Below are 22,858 nucleotides of genomic sequence, written 5' to 3' on the forward strand. Positions count from 1 at the left end.
AGAAATTTAAATTATGTTTTGTCTAAATTCAATTAAAAAATTAAACATTTTAAATGTTATAACATTTATAACATGAGATTTGCTAAAGATTACACAAAACAATATAATTATTTATTAATTAATTATTATTCATTAAAAACTATAAATCCAATTTTAACTGTACCCAGTTAGAAAAACATTAAAAATGTCTAATATTAGCTGATAACTTTATATAAGAATTTATGCAAAAATATCAAATATTATCAAAAACTTCCATCCAAACATTTTTAATTTTCTCTTTTTTCCTTCACTGACTTCTACTCTATGATATTACTATTATTATGCTTAGGGTTAGGTGAATGTAACATAAGGTCTCCTAACTCTGTTTTATGACACTCTGCCCTTTCCCCCGGGTGTGTTTATTCCACAGTACTTGCCAGAGTGTGATGAGGTGGTGTTAATGAAGGACGGCCAGATAGCAGAGCACGGCACACACGCCCAGCTGATGGAGAAAGGCAGAGACTACGCTGCCCTTTTCAACAGCGTGCAGCAAGAGGTGCGATATGCCGCCCACAGCAGCTGTGCCCTATGGGAAAACACCAGGGTCACACGCTCACAAAACATCCTACATCACCCACTGCAAAATTCATGAACCATGGGCTGCAGAGCCGTTGGGTTTGAAATGTTAATTCACGCTATGCTTTTGTCATTTATAAGTGAATTGATCTGTGGGAAGAACAGCCGAGGGACATTGTCACTGATCTCTGTATTAATGACCCAAAAGCCATTGTTCTTCATGCGTCCTGGTATTCAGTTGCGAGTTGCTCTTTACTAGGTCTCGCTGTTTCTTTTTTTTCTGTTCATCCTTCATTTAGAACCTGGTGAGGAAGAACTTGAAAAACAAGCAGAGGGCAGAGGAGGAGAGCAGCCCGCGGTCCCTTAATGTCAATGATGCAGCCAAGCCGCATACTCAGAGCAATAAAGCAGGTGAGGGGTGTTTAATCCAGCACTTCTCGGCTGGTTTTGCATTGCATCCACACTGCATTTTTAAATAGTGACTCCATTAAAGGTGGGGTAAGTGCTTTCTGGTAACCGTTGTTCACCAAAACAAACATGCCCCTATCCCCAAAAAGGGTCTTGGCCCTATTTTGATAGCTCAGCCCCACGCATACGTAACCCAGGCAACGACTGTGGCAGAATCTGTGTTACTAATCCAAGTCGAATATTCAATGAAAAAGTGAATATCTATCACAAAAACACAAATCATTCTCATGAACACTCGATAATACATAAGCACGACAGTCCAACTAACGAACATATTACGATTAGGACCAGATTAAAGTTATAGAGATCACAAAACACAAATCGTTGTCATGAACAACTCGATAATACACGAGCACAACAGTCCAGCTAACGGCATATTACAATTATGACCGTATTAGGGTTATATAGATCATGAAAAGAGGAAACAAACATATATTAGGAGTATAGTATCTTACTTGTCGGACACGTTTTGTGAGCTGACGCTTGAAACAGACAGTGAGGAGATTTAGATGCTCCATATGGTGTGAAAATGAACGGGTCTTTATCATCACTGAAGTGAGACACAATACGATCACAAATGGACGAACAAGCGAACATCACACGAGCATATTCAAGCAAAAGCCAGCATATATTAGTTCTCAGCTAATGTCCGGTGTCATGCGTGTCGTGTATTTTGAATAATGACGTGCACTGAGCCTCTCTCCTCACCATCATTAGTAGACACGCCCCTTACTGCTGATTGGCTACAAGTTTGTCATTGCACTCAGCCCGAGACCATTTTGTAAAATAACACTTAACCCACCTTTAACCCTTGACCATTACAAGAAACGAACAAAAATCTACTTTTGAATCATACGTTGAAAATGACAAAAACTGTACATGCAGAATTATTAATATATACGGTAACACTGCCAATGACCTGTCATGGGATCGTGGACTAGCAGTTGAGAAGCACTGGTTTAATCTGAGAATAACAGTCTGTGCTTAGCTGCGCTAACGTCGGTGGATGAGTCACACGTCTTTGTTTTTCTTCTCTCTCCTTCTGTTGTTTGATGTGCACCTCACAGATCAGCTCATGCAGGCGGAGGAAAAGGGGACCGGGGCCGTGGCCTGGCCCGTGTACGCTGCTTACATCAAGGCTGCCGGAGGGCCTCTGGCCTTCATTGTAAACATCCTCCTCTTCCTCTTCACCACAGGCAGTATTGCCTTCAGCAACTGGTGGCTGAGTCACTGGATCAGGCAGGGCAGCGCGGTAAACCAGTCTCTCTGCTTTGAGTTTCTGCCATTTAAAGCGATAGTTTGTGTAAATCTGTCATAATTTACTCACCTGTAAGAACTGTAAGACTGTGGCAAACATTAGCCAACCAATTCACTGAAATGATCTGGCTCAAAAGAATAATTTGTTTCCTTGGCTCGTACATTCTTTGAGTTTCATGGGTTTCATGAGTCATGAGTTGCATTGAGTTTCACAATTTTCATTTTTGGGTGAATTATTCCTTTATGGCAAGGCAAGAAACCGCCAGCTTGAATCGCCGACTTTTGATGCTTAGCTGGAATGAACATCAATCCTGAAACTAATTAGAAGTGCCAGACTCCACACGATTTACTCAGAGGGACAATCACGGCAACAGATGTTGCAGTTAACTCGCATTCTGTAAAATAATTGAGACTGGGACTCGTGCACACAGTTCAGCTGGTATGTAGGGAATCTCTAGGGAAGGATCATGTTTCCAAGGTGATGTTCCTTTGTCCCTGCAGAATTCCTCGCTGCTGCAGGGGAACGAGACCGCCGAGGGCTATAGCATGCGACTGAATCCGCATGTGCAGTACTACTCCAGGGTGTACGTCCTATCCATGGGGGCGGCGCTCTTCCTGAAGACCGTGCGAGGGCTGGTGTTCGTCAAGGTAATCTGGAGTTTATTGTCAGCGAAGTTGGCTCACAAGATTCCTCTGTTCAGGCTTCCTGCTGAATTTTTCATCAAACACTTGGGTCCTTAGGCAGATGCATTTCTTCTTTGCTCATGTACTATTCATCACCGCCTGAATCTACCTGAGAGTGCCAGGTTAATCTGTCAAGGGGGCATCGCAATTAATGCCTTTTTCCCACAGCGAAACCGAGATGTTACAGAACACGTTAGTTCATATCACAGTGTACTTTCCATAGTTTCATTTCCACACTAAATCCCAGCTCTGAAATACATGACATTGCCAAGTGTCTGCTTTTTTCCCTTTCTTTCCTCTCTCATCCTTTCTGTCTCTACATTTCTTTATGCTCTTTAATTGAAATTGCCTGCAGGCTAAATCCATTTATCTGTCCAGTGTCTTGACTTTGAGCTGGAGGGGTTGTGTATGCGTGTCCCCTCAGGACCCCGTGCCCCCTTCTCCATTAAGCAGACCCGACAGCACATTAGAAAGGTTACGTGTCTGTGTAATTGTGTGCCACTTGTATTCACTAATTCCTAGATGATGGCTAATCTCTTTTTACCCAAAGCTAAGATAGCAAATTCTACATATTCCATTAACAGAATGAATTTGTCCCCTTGTGCCAGAAACCATCAAATCCAAATGTTCTCCCATAATCATAACATGAGGAATTTTGAAGGCACGTCTAGCACATCCTCAACATTCTCGTGACATTTATGTGAGAATATCTGTCCTTATGCAACCCTGTGTTTCTATGTGCTGCAGTTCTACTTCAGAGCAGTGATTACGTTTTTTAATTTGCGTCTTAGCTCATGCTGGGTAACATCATGGCTGCTCTGTATATGATCTGCGCATTGTGCAAAAACTAGACTGCTTTCTTTATAATTAACAAAGCTGTCTTCATGAGAAGTGCCCTTTGCGACACAGCGTTTCTCAGTTGATGCCGGTTTTCTATTTCTGATGCACTGCACAGCGATCCCAACCACTTTTTTCCCCCTGTGAATTAAAATGATTAAAAAACAATATTTATAGATGCGTTTATTTGATAAAAATAGGGTGCAAATTACGTTCACAAAGGACGTCACAACTACATGTCGTGGGGAGGGAGGGGTTCGGATAGAAAGTAGCTTTATGTGTAATATGGAGCTTTACTTTCTCTAGCTCTAACTGATTTTAAATTGTAATTTTGGCAGCCCCTGAAATGGGTCATACCATTGACATTACCTAAGCGGTTAAAGTAATTACACTCATTCAAGGATGTGCATTTACCGCTTGGATGCCGCAAGAACACCCAAGTGTTTAAAATGCATGTGCAGAGTTCAACTGAGTAATAAAGTTTACTCTCATTAACTTAATGCGGTTGCACTGAATATATGAAGCAAACTGTTTGCTAAAATAACCGCAACATTAATAACAACAACACAAATAAGAAGGTGCGGTTTATCTGTCAGTCATATGCGTATGAAAGTTAGGTTTGCTTCTAACCAGTGAACGAGGCAGAGAAAGGGGAAAAAACATTTGGGTCTTAAGATTTTTTAAAGGGATAGTTCACCCAAAAATGAAAATGTGATGTTTATCTGCTGACCCCCAGGGCATCCAAGATGTAGATGTGTTTGTTTCTTCAGTAGAACACAAATGACGATTTTTAACTCCAACCGTTGCTGCTATAATGCATGTCAATGGGGTGTATTTGGGGTGTGCCCCAGGCTTTAATATGGATTCGTATGTCTGTGTGTTTTTTACTCTCATAGAAATACACCCCATTGACATGCATTATACGAGCAACGGTTGGAGTTAAAGGTCCTGTTCTTCGCGTGTTTTCGAAGCTTTGTGCAATATAACATGAGTTCCTGTTTCGCGTGTAAAAAAACACAGTATTTTTCACACAATTTACTTATCTGTACAGTTTCCTCTGTCCTAAAAACGGCCTGATGATTTCCTTGTTCTATGAAGTCCCTCCTTCAGAAACACGTAACGAGTTCTGATTGGGTCAGCGCTTCCCGTGTTGTGATTGGACAGCAGCTTAGCGCACTTTGCCCGGAAAGGTCCCGCCTCTTACAATAACGGGGAGATGCAAGCGCTGAATGCGCGCTCTTCTCCTCGTGGGAGAGCAACAAGACCACGCCCCCTATTTTGCGTGTTCTTGTGACGTCATTACATCCCTGCACTTCCTGCTGTAGTCCAAACCGGCCGTTCGCTGTAGGCTTTGAAAGGGAACTTCTGTTAAATAAAATATCTCTCTTGGCATTGAACTTTGAGCTTTATAATTTTACAGGTAAAGTTTGAAAGATGGAATCGCGAAGAACGGGATCTTTAAAAATCTTCATTTGTGTTCTACTGAAGAAACAAACACACCTACATCTTGGATGCCCTGGGAGTAAGCAGATAAACATCACATTTTCATTTTTGGGTGAACTATCCCTTTAATGACTTTCAGCAAAATTTCTCATGATCAACAAAGCTATGTTTATTCGATCAAAAATACAGTAAAAAACACTAATATTGTGAAATATTGGCATTTGTAATGTATTTTTATTCAAAGTGCCACTACTATGCTCTTTCAAAGCCGGCTTCTCATTTTTTGAGGTCTCCTACAACAGGTTTACATGCATCAATGGTCAAAAAACACTTTCATTTTCTCATAATATACATTGCACATCACCTAATTTTTCAATGATTCTCAAATAACTCGAGGGATGAATCGGTCTCTCTAAATCCCACCTCTCCATGAGCTACTCTGCTCTGATTGGCCAGATGGCCCAGTCTGTTGTGATTGGTCTACCGCTTTTAGCATGTGTTTCGGAAGCTAAACGCACATTACCATAACTGAACTTAAGCTCAGGAGGCTTCCTCAGTCCTCAACGATTGTGCACACTGTAAAAACAGTAACAATGACGTTGATTTTACCATATCATTGTGAGTCCGATGAAGAAACAGTTATTCAACCCGAACCTCCATCGCGAGGACAACATGAGCAGGACGTTTCTCAGTGATACTCTACTCATTTTGAGGTACATTATGAGATGTTGCAACTGTAATTCCTAGGGGTGTGACGAGATCTCATGCCACGAGATCTCGCGAGACTAAACTGTGACGAGATTTCGTCTCGTCATATTCTTATGACCTGCCTGGTCATGAAGGAGTGTCAGGGTGAAGTTTATATTACGGCTCCAATCTAGTTTTGCTTTTTATAGAAATAAAAACGATTTAATTCAGGTGGATAATCATAACGTCGCTTTAATTCCATCAGCTCATCTAGAACGAGCTGTTCCGAGTCTTGCGAGCTGTTCGTAGCACTGATCAAGTGACGAGAAGACGAGCGTGTTATGAGTGTGTGTTACATGTTAGGAATGTTCAGCATGTGTTATGAGTGTGTGTGTGTTACATGTTAGTGGACGACCGTGGGGGAGGATTCGTTGCGCAGCAGAAGTGCCAGACTTAAATTTTAAAGGGGGGGTGCTGTTTCATGCATACTGAGCTTTTTACACTGTTAAAGACTTGGATTCCCATCCTAAACATAGACAAAGTTTCAAAAACTAAGTTGGACGTTTGATGGAGTATTTCTGTGTTAAAAATACTCCTTCCGGTTTCTCACAAGTTTCGGAGAGTTTTTTCGAGTATGGGTCGGCTTGACGTTAATAGAGCGGAAGGTCCTTGTATGGGCCGTACGGGCTCTTCTCCCGGTAGGGTGCGCGCATGACTAGAGCGAGAGAGGAAATGCACGCCCATAAACCCTCTCAGCTGCAGATCCAGTCGTCTGTGAACACTTGTGTCGTTATAGTCTGCGCCGCGCTCCACTTTATTCCTATGGGTGACGTCGAGCGACTTCAGCGCTTCAGCACAGCATTCCGGGAAGGCAGCGCTGCATTTGAACCGATTTGAACGCAGAAATGACGGGAAGCTTCACAACATCGCTTCAGTCGCGTCGCAAAGTGGATCTCCACGGTCACTGCTGTCACAGGACTTCACCAAATCATACCAAAGAAGTGTGTTTTAGACGGAGCGGTCCCAGCGATAAAGGTTCGGTCCTGCTTTGGAAGCAGCCGGTGAGTAAAACTGCTTCAAATGTCTGTGCTGTTGACTATCGTCATAGTAAACATCAGTAAACGACACGATCGCGTGCTTCGTCATTCAAATGCGCCAACGGACTCCATTGTTGTTCTATGTATAACGTTACACTAGTCTGACGTGCAAAACCGTTTTGCTTGCTACTGCTAAGGTTTAGTCGCATACAATAGTCCATAAACCGAATCATGTCCTCATAAACTGCGAGTAAACACACACAAATGTTGACAGGCCACTAAATACAGTACATACCACAGAGACGGACGTCTTGCTGTTGCAGTTTCTCCTGTTCAATTTATTTCAGCCTCCGGATCTGATTCTGGATCATATCTGTATTAGCTGAATCTGGGTAGTGTTTTCTTCTCCACGCTTGAGGACGTCACCGCTTTGTGCGCACTTGTCAAATAATTTTAATTTTGGGGTGAACAAACCTTTCAAGGTGTTTTGCTATTCTACAAAGTCATTTTTTATACCATCGTACTGTATATCTGTTAACAAAGTAAGAAATTCCCCTATTTTCCTGTGACTGAAGTTGAGCCAAGCTGATTGATCTGCGCTTAGTCACGTCAGACTCGGGCAGCATTGGTCACTTCCAGAGTGGATGTGTATGATGTCCCCGTATGGCAAAAATATTCCTGTGTGCTTTCCAAGGTCTCGCCTGATATAATCTAGCTATTATGGCTGTTAATGTTTGTTTACATCCCTGACCTGTTTATTTTCATTGTGGACCCTAACTAAAGCATTTTATAGGTTTTTAAATCACCGGCCCATTTATTAGCATTATTGTTGTGTCTGGGTGCATGCATTATTAACGCTGTTGTGTGTGTTGTTGTTGTTGTTTGCAGTGCACTGTGCGGGCAGCCTCGGTTCTGCATGATAAACTATTTAAGACTCTACTTCTGAGCCCCATGCGCTTTTTCGACACAACACCCCTGGGACGCATTCTCAACCGATTCTCCAGGGACATGGATGAGGGTGAGGAACCTTTCTTTCTTTCTCAGTTCACAAATACGTTCAAATGCGGGATGACGGGGGCATCTCAATGCGTTTTGATGTCTCGCTCTCTCACACTTTGGCTCTCTTTTCTTCCTCTTTGCATAGTTGACGTGCGTCTGGCTATGCAAGCCGAAATGCTGCTCCAGAATGTGACTCTAGTGCTGTTCTGTCTTGGAGTGGTGGGCATTGTTTTTCCGTGGTTCCTGTTCTCCATCATTCCTTTAGGGGCGTTCCTTTTCATTGTCAACCGAATCTCCAGGTTTGGTCTATCAAAATCATTCATATTTAATATCAGCTGATTATTTGACGAATATGTAGAAAAGAAACTTTTTCTTCATATTAATTTTATTATTTCTAAATATTTAATTTAAAATATACATTTATTCCTTTGTATTAAGAAAATAAAAAGGAGAATTAGAAGATTTTTGGGCACTACTGAAAATTGCTGCCATATTTAAACATAATATTTTAGCATTTTTTTAATGTTTGAATATGTCAGCAATTGTATGTACCCCAGTGTACTGCCGACAATTGGTTCTAAAACTGTGAAACAAATGTGTTTCTCTTTTTAAAGTGAAATGCATTCTAACAGTCATATTGGCAGCGTTTGCTCTAAAAAGACAAAATAACCCATATGCATGTATTTTTAAAGAATCTCTTACGGAGATCCATATCATTGTAGGTTTGTCCTCCTTCGCTTGTCCTCTTTTTAAGAAAACTATGATTCATTACTGACATTATTCACAAGCTATGCCTTTTTTTATATATATGCACTTACAAGCTGAAATCAGGCTGGTTTTTCATCAGTAATGGCCTCTGCCTCTTCTTCACACTGCAGATAGTCTCTGCTGTCCTGCCTGCGTTAGTGCTGACGTGTGACAGGCCTCATAAAGCCCCGTATAAATCAGTTCAGAAGCCAGAAATGACTGCAGCTCAGCCAGGAAGATCCCCTCAGTCTCACCGTTATTGTCCCCTGTGGGCCTCCATCTCGCCACTAACCTGTCACATCACAGGCAGTTCTGTGAGCCACACAGATAAGCAGATGAGATGAGCCAGAGCTTTGATCAAAACTCGACCGTATATCGATGCTCATATTCTATGACTGGGTGACTTTTTGTCAGACTGAAAAATAAAAAATAAAACATATATCTATAATTTTATTTTTCCGATTGTCCTTTTTACCCAAAGGGTTCTCATTCGGGAGCTGAAGCGCCTGGAAAATATCAGCCAATCCCCTTTCACCTCTCATATCACCAGCAGTCTGCAAGGACTGTCCACTATCTATGCTTACGGCAGGGGTGCTGACTTCATACACAGGTAATATTCAGACAACAAAAACGCCCTCCATGACTTTGCAGAACTTTTCACTGAAACCCTGTCATGGCGGGGAAACTTTATTATGTATGTATGGTGGCCTCGGAAAGTATTCTCAAAGTTCAAAAAGTAGATATAATACTGAAGCCACACACACACACACAAATGTCATTGCATTGTCATTGCACATGCACACTTATCAAGAAAAACATTTCACAAAAAAGATTTGTTAATCTTTAAAAAAAAAAAAAGTGTGTTGTGTGTGTGTGTGTGTGTGTGTGTGTGTGTGTGTGTGTGTGTGTGTGTGTGTGTGTGTGTGTGTGTGTGTGTGTGAGCCTGTTTATGTGGTTTATGAGGACACAAATTTGTATAACTACATGGGTATTACACTGGTATTATACTATAAATGTGCTTTATGAGGACATATCAAATGTCCTCATAATTCAAATGGCCTAAAAACATACTAAATGATGTTTTTTTGAGAAAGTAAAAATGCTGAATGTTTCCTGTGATGGGTAGGTTTAGGGGCAGGGGCAGTGTAAGGGGATAGAAAATACGGTTTGTACAGTATAAAATCCATTACGCCTATGGAAAGTCCCTGTAAACCACATAGACCAACGTGTGTGTGTGTGTGTGTGTGTGTGTGTGTGTGTGTGTGTGTGTGTGTGTGTGTGTGTGTGTGTGTGTGTGTGTGTGTGTGTGTGTGTGTGTGTGTGTGTGTGTGTGTGTGTGTGTGTGTGTGTGTGTGTGGGTTGGGGTAATCCCTACGTTATGGGGACAAAATGGCAATATCCGAAATCCTTGTCCTTGTGGGGACATTTTTTGTTCTCCATGAGGAAAACATGGAAAGTCCCCATAAAACATGGAAACACCACGTGTGCGTGCATGTGTGTGTAAAATCAAGAACTACCCTAATAATGCATGATATGCTTGCATTTATTTTACTAAATAATTCAATATCAAAGTAATTTTGCCTTATACCATCTTGCTTAAGCAATGTTTTCAGTATGAATAATTGTAACCAGAATTATAATTAAACAATATCACACAGGCAAGAGTGCTGTTGTTGCTAGCTCAACCAAGACCAATCCAATTTAACTGGAACTAAATGCTTTGTATTGTAACTAAGGTTACAGTTATGAAATAATGCACTTAGTAAATGCATATATATACTACCGTTCAAAGGTTTGCTGTCAGTAAGATATTATTATTATTATTTACAAAAATATTACTTTTTAGCTTTTTTTTTTATCAAAAGTGACAGTAAAGACATTTGTAATGTTACAAAATATTTCCATTTCAAGAAAATGCTGTTCTTTTGAACTTTCTATCAATTAATAACCCCATTTTCCCTTATAATCCCCAATATTTTGGAATTCCTCCTGCATTTCAAATGCCCAAATTTATATGTTAATCCTACACAAATACAGTGAAAGAAATGTAAAATATTTGTTTCACCTGTACTAAAGCCCTTCAAAATAACAAAAGATGGTAAAACATTTGATAATTATATTGTATGTGTTTAAATAATCCCCAAAATATTAAGCAGTACAACTGTTTTCAACATTGATAATAATCAGAAATGTTTCTTGATCAGCACATCATCATATTATGTTTTCTGAAGGATCATGTGACACTGAAGACTGGAGTACTTATATTGAAAATTCAACTTTGCATCACAGGAATAAATAACATTTTAAAATATATTTCAACTGAAACCAGTTATTTTAAATTGTAATAATACTTCTTTCAAAAATATAACAAACGGACCACACACTTATATGTATCTATACAATACCGGTATTCAAAGTATGTAAATTACAAAAAGGAGGACTTTGGCTGAATTTCTGTTCTATTCCACCAGGAATCAAGCCCTGCTTGACACAAACCAAGCGTGTCACTACCTGTTCAGCTGTGCGATGCGTTGGTTGGCTGTTCGTCTGGATCTTATTAGTATTTCTCTCATCACCACTATAGCCCTCCTCATCGTCTTCATGCACGGCCACATTCCCCCAGCCTACGCGGGCCTAGCCATCTCCTACGCCGTCCAGGTGCGCTGCTTGTAGGGCAGGACCATTACTTAGCATTGCTTACTATTGGTCATAATTGTTATTCATTGTCCATTTTTCCCCTTCCCCATATCCAGCTGACTGGCCTGTTTCAGTTCACCGTGAGGCTCCTTTCTGAAACCGAAGCCCGATTTACCTCAGTGGAGCGGATCAATCATTACATAAAGGTAGAAGCATCTGTGACACATTGCAGGTTGTGTCAATGGCAAATAGAAAGGGACAGAGCATTTGTTATTCAGCTGACACAGCCCACACAAGACAACAGCTCTTTACTTTGCACAGGCCGCTGAGCCCAGCGGTCAGTGTGCTGCATAGCGAGTCTGCAATATACCGCTCAGCGGGCTTCATGGGGTGCATTTATTGCCAGCCAGAACATCATAGCTTATGACACAGCTTGTTTCAGGAGGCTCTTATCAAAGCAGAACAGTACAGCTGTCGCCCAAGTGGCGGAGAGCATTTTATAGTGATTAATGAAGCCAATAACTTAGTCTCGCTGAATTCTGAATTACAAAGCAAAATCATTATGCCATTTATTTACTCAGAACCTGGAAAGCGAAGGTCCTCGACAGATCGCCGGATCCTCCGCTTCTGCTTCCAGCTGGCCAGCGGATGGGCGCATCACCTTTCAGAATGTAGAAATGCGTTATCGGGATGACCTTCCTCTGGTTCTGAAGAATCTCTCCTTTAGCATTCTTCCAGAGGAGACTGTAGGGATAGTTGGCAGAACAGGCTCAGGTACACTTGTCTATTTTACTTTTCTGACCGATCAGATGCTGTTTGTGTTCGTCTATAGTGCAAAACATATTACTGGTTGAGGAAATAGATTGTGACACAGGTTGTTTTTTCTTCTTCAGGGAAATCTTCACTGGGCGTCGCACTCTTTAGACTAGCCAACCTCAGCTGTGGATCAATCATCATTGATGGTGTCAACATCGCTCACATTGGTCTGGAGGACCTGAGGAGCAAGCTGTCAGTCATCCCTCAAGAGCCGGTTCTTTTCATTGGTACTGTCAGGTATGCCCCATGTCACTTTACCAAGACTAGCCATGTGCTATCAGCCAAAGTCAAAATGATGCAGCTCACACTAGACTATTCGCTGGTCTTAGCCTAGAGGGCGCAACAGGATAAGAAAGTCTGCTTTTCTGCTTTTAATGACAAATAAATACATACTCTGAGAGCACTCCACAAGACATGTTTGATTATTCCATCCGTATGCTCAAAATTGATTGCATGTTTTAAACCGCTTACTGCACGTGGAAGTTACTGCACTCTGTGCAGGCCAGTAAAGTTCCTCCACACAAAACCCACTCATCTATGTCTTTATGGACCTTGCTTTGTGCACTGGTGCGCACTCATGTTGAAAAAGGAAGGGTCCACTCCCAAACTGTTCCCACAAAGTTGGGAGCATGAAATTGTCCAAAATGTCTTGGTATTCTGAAGCATTAAGAGCTCCTTTCACTGGAACTAAGGGGCCAAGCCCAACCCCTGAAACCAACCCCACACCATAATCTCTCCTCCACTAAACTTTACACTTGGCACCCATTCCATAAAGCTCTCTATGCACTGTTCTTGAGCTAATCTGAAGGCCACACGATGTCTGGAGGTCTGTAGATATTGACTGCAGAAAGTTGGCAACTTCTACACACTGTGCACCTCAGCATGTGCTGACCCCACTCTGTGATTTTACACTGCCTACCACTTTGTGGCTGAGTTGCTGTTGTTCCCAATTGCTTCCACTTTATAATACCACTAACAGTTGACCATGGAAATTTTACAAGTGAAGAAATTGCACGAATGGACTTATTACACAGAGGGAAACCTATAACGGTACCACACTTGAATTCACTGAGCTCCTGAGAGCGACCCATTCTTTCACAAATTTTTGTAGAAGACTCTGCATGCCTAGTGCTTGATTTTATACACCTGTGGCCATGAAAGTGATTGAAGCACCTAAATTCAAGGATTTGGATGGGTGTCCCAATACTTTTGGCAATATAGTGTATTTCTGAATAACTAAAACCTACAGCTTCGCTATTAGAAGAGACACTGTCAGGTAGAATTAATTCACATGCAATCATGTTCACTAACGCATTCATATAAGTGTAATCTTTACTGTGCTACTTGATCAGTATGTGATTTAGAATGAGCAGAAATCGGTGAGAAATATAACGACCCAAAGACAAGAGTACTGATAAAAATAAGATGTTATGCAACAATAGCCTTGTGGGCAGCGATGTCATATGCCATAGCTGTGCATAAGGCAACCCGCGCTCAAGTCTCCGCTCGAGATTCAGGCTTATTTGTTCATTAGTAATGGGGTCATCAGTGACTAGTCGACTCGCCTTTCATCACATAAATGTCAACTTGAACAAATCTGAAGTTGTTCAACCCCCAATGTATAGTACTTCAGTGTGAAAGTTAAACTAGATTTTATCCATCTGGAATAGATCAGATTGTAAAAAAAAGTGGGCTTTGCGTACTAGTATGGCGGGCCAAAGTCATTTAAGAAGTTGAGCAAATAATTACATTTTGATGAAAGATTGCAAAGACAAACTTTTCTTGGAATAACATGCACTTGATGAATTGTGTGCAGCAACACTAGGGTCAGTTTATGTTGACCTCGTGGACTAAGTTGCTTATCTCACCAACAGATCAAATCTGGATCCCTGGGATCAGTATACAGATGCACAGATCTGGGACGCACTGGAGAAAACGCACATTAAGGACATGGTGAGAGAGCTGGTTGTTTTTGGATATATTTCCCAAAGGCAAATGACTTTGAGTAGCTGTGCCTTAGAGGTTGTAATGTATTTATTTGGTTTCAGGTTAGCCAGTTGCCTAATTCACTGCATTCAGAGGTGACGGATAATGGAGAGAACTTCTCAGTGGGAGAGAGACAACTGCTTTGTGTGGCCAGAGCTCTTCTAAGACACAGCAAGGTAACTGTTAAGATCAGAAATGCTCTTGAATGCTTCATCTCATCTCTGCTCTTTAGCAATTCTTTGGTCAAGCAGCAAACAAACATTGTTAGGATTTCATCTTGAAATGTATTAATATTACCAGGAACTATATTGTGATGATCTGTGGTGATATGTTTTTATCATCTACATTTCTTTCACAAATCACATTGAGAAATCTTCATGCGCAAATCTTCTTTTCAAGTGAATCTATATTTAGTGAAATATTTTCTTTTAATTTTCTTGTGTGGTGGCATACATGCACCCAAAAATTAAAAATCTGTCATCATTAACCCTCATTTCAGTCCAAACTTGAATGATGTTCTTTCATCTGTGAACATAAAAGAACAAATTTGTAAGAATCTTGTCAAGCAGACAGTTTTGGCTCCCATTAACTTCTATTACAGGGAAATAAGTAAGAAACCAAACTGGTTTGGTTGAGAACATTCTTCAAAATATGTTTCACAAAAGAAAGAAAGTTTGGAATGATTTGGGGAGTAAATTATTCCCTTTAAAAAATGTACCTTTCTGGCATGAATTTAACAAACATCTACACTTTTAATGTCGTTTTTTTTAAATATATATAATGGGCAACCATATTTTTGATTTTCTCCCCCTTCAAAATGTATAAACCGTTTTATTTTGCTTCCCTAACTCTTTTTGATTAAATTATTAGTTGCATTATATTATTTGCATCATTGTTTTTCTCCTGCTGTTGAGAAGCACTGATCTACAATTTCAGTGAATCTCAGCTGTTGAAAAATGGCGAAACATTGCCACCACATGGCAGACAGTGAATGGCTCTTGCTAGTACAACATTTCATCTAATCTTTCCTTTTTTTTCTAAACTTGCTGATAATGTATACCTGGGAAGCTTTGCACAAAATGGGATCCCACAGGGATTACATCTGTGACTGCCCAGCAGAACGTCTTCAGGGAAAATGACTGTACCAATGGTTCTCAACCTTTTTGTCTCCAGTGTCCTCCATTGTCCACAGTGATATTAGAAGAAACAAAACTCTTTCTCAAAAGAAAAGAAAAACTTATTTTAAACATTTGGTACTCCTTGTTTCTGTAAATTAAAATAAGTGACTAAAATAGTTGTAATTTTAAATAACAAATAATAATAAATAACAACATTTTAGGAACTTAATGTTCTTGTTAGCCACTGACTCTAGCAGTTGTTCATGATTTATTGGATAAGGATTAGGCATGATAAAATTATCAAAAAGTTATTGTGAAGCCCTCTTGGAAGTTTGCTGATGTTTCTTAGTAACCCGTGGTTGAGAATCACTGATTTAGACTCTAAAATTTAAATAAAACACAAATTTTTAGTTGTTGTACATTTTGCAGTTTAAGTTTTTGAACAAAAATGAAAGACTATTGTTCAATTAATATGTCCCTCCCCAGCTTCCTGTTTCAATAAGACATATGGAAAGAAAGCCCTTATACCAATGAGTTAACAATTATGACCACTTACCTAATATGCTTTTGGTCCTCCGTGTGCTGCCAAAACAGTAGTGACCCGTGGTGACATGGACTCTGCAAACCCCCTGAAGGTGTCCTGTGCTATCTGACACCAAACGTTAGCAGCTGATCCTTTAAATCCTATAAGGTGTGAGGTGGGGCCTCCGTGGATCAAACTTGTTGGTCCAGTAGAGATGCACAATTGAGGAATTTGGAGGCCAGGGCAACAACTTGAGATCTTCATCATGTTCCTTAAGCCATTTCTGAACAATGTGTGCAGTGTGACAGGTGCATTATCCTCTTCCACTAGGGAACACCATTATCATAAAGGGGTGTACCTGGTCTGCAACAATGTTTCGGTAGGTGGCACGTGTCAAATTTACATCCATGTGAATGGCCAGACCCAGTGTTTCCTAGCAGAACATTGCCTGGAGCAACACACTCCTTCCACCGGCTTGTTGTTGTCCCACAGTGCATCTTATCAGAGTTGCCAAGTCTGGGGATTGAATCGACAACCCGCTGAAACTTGGGGGAAATCACCCTTAACGCGGCGGGGTTAGTTTTGGCCATGATTAGGTATGTTTTAATAGTAATTGGGCTGGTTCTGGCAACCCTGCATCCTGGTGCCATCACTTCCCCAGATAAACGGCGCAAATGTACATGGCTGCACAAGTGAAGAAAAAAATGGGACTCATTGGACCATGTAACCCTTTTCTACTGCTATAAAGGTCCAGTTTCGACACTCATTGTAGGAACTTTTGACGAAGGACACCTAAGTACACCTTCTGTTGGCTCGAACCAGACGGGATAGCCTCCGTTGCCCCTGTGCATCGATGAGCCTTGGGCGTCTAACACCTGTCTGGTTTATGGTTTGTCCCTCTTCTGACTGCTGTTGGTAAATCCTCACCACTGCTAGAGGCAGCGCTGTTGAGCTCGGTAAAGCTGCATTTGACTGTCTAATTATCCCGTTTAGATTTAATATGAAACTGTTACTAATGCAAAAACATAAAAGTGTGTAATTTATGTTGGTGCATGGCACCGGTGTTATCTCTTTTTCTCATCAGTGCTGTTTCTAATACATGAATACAAGAGTCTTTTTAACTGTGTCTCCTCCTAATCTCCTCCATATCGCTTTAAAATATAGCATTTTGTGCAGAATTCAAATGGGTCTGATATGTTTTGTGGCCAACCTGTGCATATGATCCACTCTGTGCTATCGTGTCTCTAGACCAGAGCAGACTGTGCACAATGTGGAGGTTCACATGACACTAACGTGAAACCAGACTTCAGTCGCCTCGATAGAAAGAATATTTACACTGTTCCCTATATAGTGTAGAAGTAATTATTACAAGTTGTGAAAATAATGATTACAATATATAGAATATTTGGGAGTGGACCATGTTCATTCAGCGTTGGCGTCATCTGAAGTCCTGTCAGGAGTTGGAGTCGTCTCTTCACAGGTTTTGGGCCATCGGAAGTCTTTGTAAAGCTGAATCCAGGCTAGAGCTGGCGTAGATGATCAACAATATTTGCTTGACCCGGGACATTATGGTCATAATGTTTTGGCTCATTAGTGTATGTGCTCATCAAACCATTTCGTGCGCTGTTGAAATGAAAAAGGAATGGAAAACGACCGTCCCTTAAAAAGATTTTGATTATTACATTCATGATCACAAACTTGTGCTGCATGTGATCATGTGGTCTTGTGATGTGTATTTCAGATTCTACTCTTAGATGAGGCGACCGCTGCTATCGACACAGAGACAGACCGCCTCATACAGGACACTATTCGCACCTCTTTCAGCGGCTGCACCACTCTAGTGATTGCCCATCGTCTCAACACTGTGCTGAACTGTAACAGGATCATGGTCCTGGACCAGGGGCAGGTGGGTCTCCACTTTCATCTGCTGTTGTTTTAATGATAATGAAACGGTGATAATCATACAGTGGGCCCAAAGGGACAGTAATTGTCAATTACTGTAGGCCGTGTTCATAATTAAAATGATCAGTCTGGAATTCGATAAACTCCTAAAAAAGCATAATGGTGTCAAACTTTTAATTCTATATATACACAACATTGAGATCGGTCAAAAATAAATAAATAAAACATTAACAATAACCTGAATTACTAAACCAGTTATACTGGTCAAAGTTATACAATCTAGAAGCTGAATAAATAAGCTTTCCATTGATGTATGGTTTATTAGGATAGAATAATATTTGGCCAAGATACAATTATATTTAAAAATCTGGAATCTGAGGGTGCAAAACAATCAAAATATTAAGAAAATCAACTTTAAAGTTGTCAAAATGAAATCCTTAATGCATATTACTGCTGCTAATATGTATATTTTATATTAACGTTAGGAAATGTACAGAAAAATGGGTCATTTTGATCAATACAATGTTGCCTATTTCCACAAATACACCCGTTTGACTTATGACTGTTTTTGTGGTGCAGGGTCAGATGCAATGAAATGTAAGCATTAAAGGGATAGTTCACCCAAAAGTGAAAATGTGATGTTTATCTGCTTACTCCCAGGGCATCCAACATGTAGGTGTGTTTGTTTCTTCAGTAGAACACGAATGAAGATTTTTAACTCCAACCGTTGCTCGTATAATGCATGTCAATGGGGTGTATTTCTATGAGGGTAAAAAAGACATATACATACGAATCCATATTAAAGCCTGTGGCTCGTGGCGACACATTGATGTCTTAAAGGCCCACTGAAAAGCCTTGAAACGCGGCGCATTATTCAATGTGTTGACGTAATTTCCCCTGAAACGGCTTCAGCTGTTAGCAGCTCCTCCCCTTTTTTGAAACAGCCAATAGCTTTTCGTTAATATACAGTTTGACTAGAGTGCAAGAGCGGACCTTTCTGTTTGGTTCCGTCCGCGGTGTGTGAAACTAACGTGAAAACAGACTTCATTCGCCTCAAATGAAAGCATATTTACACTGAATCATTTCCTATCACATATATAGTGTGATATGTGCCATTCACCATGTAGAAATGAGTAAATGTGTGTTAACTGACCGAGTTCAGCTGCAGCTTCAGCAGCGTAGGGGGTGGGCTTTAGATTCTAGAGAGCATTTTGATTGGACAGAAGATTTGACGAAGTCTGAAAGTGAAGTCTGTGATGATGCCACCAAAATCTGAGATTTGTTTTAACGGAAGTGGGAGACTGTAAATTTTGAATTATTATATCTCCTAAATGCAAATTTTGTCATAGTTTTGGAACATATCAGCTTATTCATAAATTTAAGACTAACACAATCATACTAAAAACTAAAAAACTTAAATTGTGATTTCAGTGGACCTTTAAGACACGAAACAAACAATCTTACTCAACGGAAGTAATGACGTTGGGAATACTAGATGAGATTTGTCTGATATGGGGTAAAAAATACCATAAATGCTGTTTATACAAGCTTTATAATGGCAGCCCAAAATTTGAAGCATTTTTGGGTGAACTATCCCTTTAATGTGTCATTTGTTTAAGGATTGCTTTTACTTTGATATGTTGTGTCAAAATATTGCCTAGATATAGGCTACACATTATGGACGATGTACAGTAAACATACACAGTAATTTTGATGTAACATCTTATCTTTGAAATAGATTTTAGAGTTTGACACCCCTTCAAACTTGCTGGCCAATGAAAACTCATGTTTTCGTGCCATGATGATGGCGGCAGAAGAAACGCTCACCCATAAGAACTAAGCAGGCATCGAACACAGCAGTACATTCAGAGAGACGAGAGGCCTCCAACCTGCTGCTGAGAAGATTTACACCAGACACAGAGTCAAAATCCTCGAAGCTGCTGAAACTGAGATTTTACTTTTGTTTGTTTGTTATACTTTAAGATAATGATGATGTTTTTGTTCGCACACTGAGAGATTTTGAGTTCATACAGTGTATAATGTCATGAAGGAGAGCTTTCCGATGGAAGCATTCATGTTGATGGCACTTTATTTGTGTTCATGTCGGAATAATCCTGCCTGCCAGAGAGCCGTCCTGACTCCTGCAGTCAGTCTAAACAAGTGTTGATTGAGTGCATTTCTCGTAATGGACTAGATCTTCTGCCTGTGTTTGGTAGAATTCAATTTTGCACAATGATAAATCTAATTTATTTATTTTTCATTTATTTGCTCTATTTCTTGTTGGGCTATGGAAGTATGCAAGATGTGTATTGACCATAAGGTAACCTATTGATTTGCCTTGTATCTGATGTTTTCATGCATATGAATCCAACCAAAGATGACATTCACATCAGTCACCCATATCAACCATTCCAGAAATCAGCACACACAAAAAAGAGAAATGTGCTTTATTTTCATTAGGCTACACTTATTTGTTTTCTGTTGTTGTTCCTCATTATGTGTAAGTTATGTGCCTCTGCTGTTATATATTTTGACAGATATCTGTCAAAAGCATTGTGCAATTAGTGTTTTAGAGAAGAAAATGTGCAATGAGAATTCTTATAATAATTAATCAAGACAGTGCTATTTTGATTTGTGTTATAAGTGCATATTTCTGTTTAATCTGACATAATTTTATCAAAAAATCCTAAATATCTCTTAGGTTCTTGAGGAGTGCTTGTACTTCATATCAAGACTACACTACACACAATCAATTCATGAATGAATGACCGTGTTTGTATTTTCCAAGCTGAATTGCACATTTGGGTACCTGAATTATGCAGAAATTCAGGTCTATATAGGCCTGGGGTGGAGGGGAGGGGATCGGATCTATTTTTGTATTATTATTATTATTATTTTAATAAACAAATATGCCACACCATGCAGTATCTGTATAGATATTCCTCTTGGAAATGTCAAGATAAAGACAAATCAGTTCACAAGCTTAGATATGTTTATCATTAAGAGTTGCCTTGTTCTTTAGAATCCAGAGATTATAGTTTTATGGTTGTTGAACACTTGTTTTATGATGGTTACAAAAATGTTTTATTGAATAAAAACTATATTTATACATTTAACTGCTTTACGTGTGTGTGTGCCCTTGTTTATATTGCATTGTGGGGACCAAATGTCCCCATAAGGATAGTAAAACCTGAGATCACCTATATTGTGGGGGACCAGCCAACGGTCCCCACTTTTCAAAAGGCTTATAAATCATACAGGATGAGTTTTTTTTTTAAAAAGTACAAATGCAGAATTTTTCCTGTGATGAGTAGGTTTAGGGGCAGGGTAGTGTGGATAGAATGTACATGGTATAAAAACCATTACATGGAGATTCCCCACAAAGATAGTGAACCAGACCCCCCCCCCCCCCCCTCTCTCTCTCTCTCTCTCTCTCTCTCTCTCTCTCTCTCTCTCTCTCTCTCTCTCTCTCTCTCTCTCTCTCTCTCTCTCTCTCTCTCTCTCTCTCTCTCTCTCTGTGTGTGTGTGACATTTGTAAGAGGTGAAAGATTAAGATTTCACATTTTCATGAAAGTTTGTTCCTGCCTGGAAACCATTAAGGCACCATTATTTTATTTCAAAATAGGACATACTTGATATAAAGACTTTTATTATCGTAAATGCATTTTCATGTGCCTAATATAGGCACTCGTCAAAAACACGAAACAAAAAACCCACAACAACACTGCATGAGATCTTGATAGAGTAAATAAAGTCTTAAAATTAAGAATCTTATAATCAAAAAAGCCCCGTAAATCTGTACTAGAGGGACTTTTATGTTGTCTTGCATTTTCCCATCTATCCTGTCGAAGCGGAAGCATCGGTGAAGCAGCGGAGCTCTAGCCGCTGCAGCAGCGCTCAGGATCGGCCACACACCGGGCTGACATGCCGCGGGGATGATGGCTGCCTTCGGCATTCTCAGCTACGAACACAGGCCTCTTAAACGGCCCAGACTCGGTCCGCCGGACGTTTATCCACAGGACCCGAAGCAAAAGGAGGTTAGGCGACTTTCCCTCTTCGTCTCTAGCTACAGTTAACGTTTAAATAGTGAATTATATGGTGTTTTTTCCAGGGGTATTGAGATGAGGCCCTCCCGTCAGCTAACGGCCAATAACAATGAACCGAACGGCTCGACTAGCTGAAAAGAAAAACATCATTTATTGCCTCAAATTATGTCGGTCTTCATCTTTGGTTGTTGTTGCATATGATTAGAGAGACAAAAGGGTCATTTTATTAGTCAAGCGCAGCTTTAAAAATGACGCGAGGATCTATATTTATCGAGCTTTTTATTTAAAGCCAATTTCATCGTCGCAGTGCTATTTAAAAAGCGCGTCATATGAAAGGTATGACTGTTGTTAATCAGTATCTTGTGTTTTTGTAATGATTAAATACGTATCTGTATACAATAAAGCTGTATTTAATATGTAAACAATCCCAATAGCCTGTTAGTACTGTCGGGATGTTAATGTTTGTTGACAACTGCTCGTGGATTGAAGTGTTTGTCATGGATGCGTTTTAAAACCTAGCGAGTTGTCTAGCTAGGCAACATCTGTGGGCATTATTGGCTCGTTCAGCATTTTGTATATTAATGATCTATGTATGCTAAAACACTGTATGGGCATAAAATGCTTCCCAGGTAGACAACCATTAGATCATAAACACATTAAGACTGGTATTCAACTAGAAAATAGAAGCTTATATTTTAAAAGTGTTCTTAAATATCAGTCTCATTAAATGGAGCGCATCATAAGTCTTATTTTTCAGCATTGCATGTCATCTGTTATACTTGTGCCTGCAGATTTTTCAGTCGGAATTCAGTTTTGTTGTCTTGATGAATTTTGAGCACTCATTGGGATGGAGGACTGATTGACTCTGATTACCTGCCGCTTGATTGACTCTCCTGCACACTGTAATGAGATATGCATGTAGTAACTGAAACTATCACTCTCTCGTTGATTAGGATGAGTTGACGGCATTGAACGTCAAGCAAGGATTTAACAACCAGCCAGCTGTTTCAGGCGATGAGCATGGAAGCGCTAAAAATGTCAATTTCAACCCTTCAAAGGTAAGATTACCAATTAAGAGGTCATTTGCATGCATGCATTTTATTAGTCAAATCCTCA

At 40.1% G+C, this 22,858-nt stretch overlaps 2 protein-coding genes across 8 annotated transcripts in view; both read left to right on the top strand.

The window, feature by feature from the left end:
• The window catches only part of wu:fb13g09 (ATP-binding cassette sub-family C member 5), a 49,134-nt gene extending 28,375 nt beyond the window's left edge, over nucleotides 1-20,759 (top strand). Inside the window, exons 15-29 of the mRNA XM_067457984.1 lie at nucleotides 410-535; nucleotides 855-966; nucleotides 2,091-2,275; nucleotides 2,782-2,928; nucleotides 7,857-7,986; nucleotides 8,113-8,266; nucleotides 9,196-9,324; nucleotides 11,186-11,372; nucleotides 11,468-11,557; nucleotides 11,933-12,125; nucleotides 12,245-12,404; nucleotides 14,042-14,120; nucleotides 14,216-14,329; nucleotides 17,536-17,700; nucleotides 19,435-20,759. Coding sequence (XP_067314085.1) covers nucleotides 410-535; nucleotides 855-966; nucleotides 2,091-2,275; nucleotides 2,782-2,928; nucleotides 7,857-7,986; nucleotides 8,113-8,266; nucleotides 9,196-9,324; nucleotides 11,186-11,372; nucleotides 11,468-11,557; nucleotides 11,933-12,125; nucleotides 12,245-12,404; nucleotides 14,042-14,120; nucleotides 14,216-14,329; nucleotides 17,536-17,700; nucleotides 19,435-19,536 — 2,073 coding nt within the window. The 3' untranslated portion in view covers nucleotides 19,537-20,759. The remainder of the gene's footprint in view (nucleotides 1-409; nucleotides 536-854; nucleotides 967-2,090; nucleotides 2,276-2,781; nucleotides 2,929-7,856; nucleotides 7,987-8,112; nucleotides 8,267-9,195; nucleotides 9,325-11,185; nucleotides 11,373-11,467; nucleotides 11,558-11,932; nucleotides 12,126-12,244; nucleotides 12,405-14,041; nucleotides 14,121-14,215; nucleotides 14,330-17,535; nucleotides 17,701-19,434) is intronic.
• Nucleotides 20,760-21,502: 743 nt separating this feature from the next.
• Nucleotides 21,503-22,858, top strand: part of med12 (mediator complex subunit 12) — a 40,380-nt gene continuing 39,024 nt past the window's right edge. For 2 of the 7 annotated variants that reach the window (XM_067457990.1, XM_067457992.1), the window contains exons 1-2: nucleotides 21,503-21,733; nucleotides 22,696-22,800. In XM_067457990.1, the coding sequence (XP_067314091.1) occupies nucleotides 21,632-21,733; nucleotides 22,696-22,800 (207 nt within the window). In that variant the 5' untranslated portion in view covers nucleotides 21,503-21,631. The remainder of the gene's footprint in view (nucleotides 21,734-22,695; nucleotides 22,801-22,858) is intronic. The other 5 variants (XM_067457988.1, XM_067457991.1, XM_067457989.1 and 2 more) reach the window with 4 other exon arrangements.

This window comes from Pseudorasbora parva, chromosome 11 (assembly GCF_024679245.1).
Source record: "Pseudorasbora parva isolate DD20220531a chromosome 11, ASM2467924v1, whole genome shotgun sequence".
Taxonomy (NCBI): Eukaryota; Metazoa; Chordata; class Actinopteri; order Cypriniformes; family Gobionidae; genus Pseudorasbora; species Pseudorasbora parva.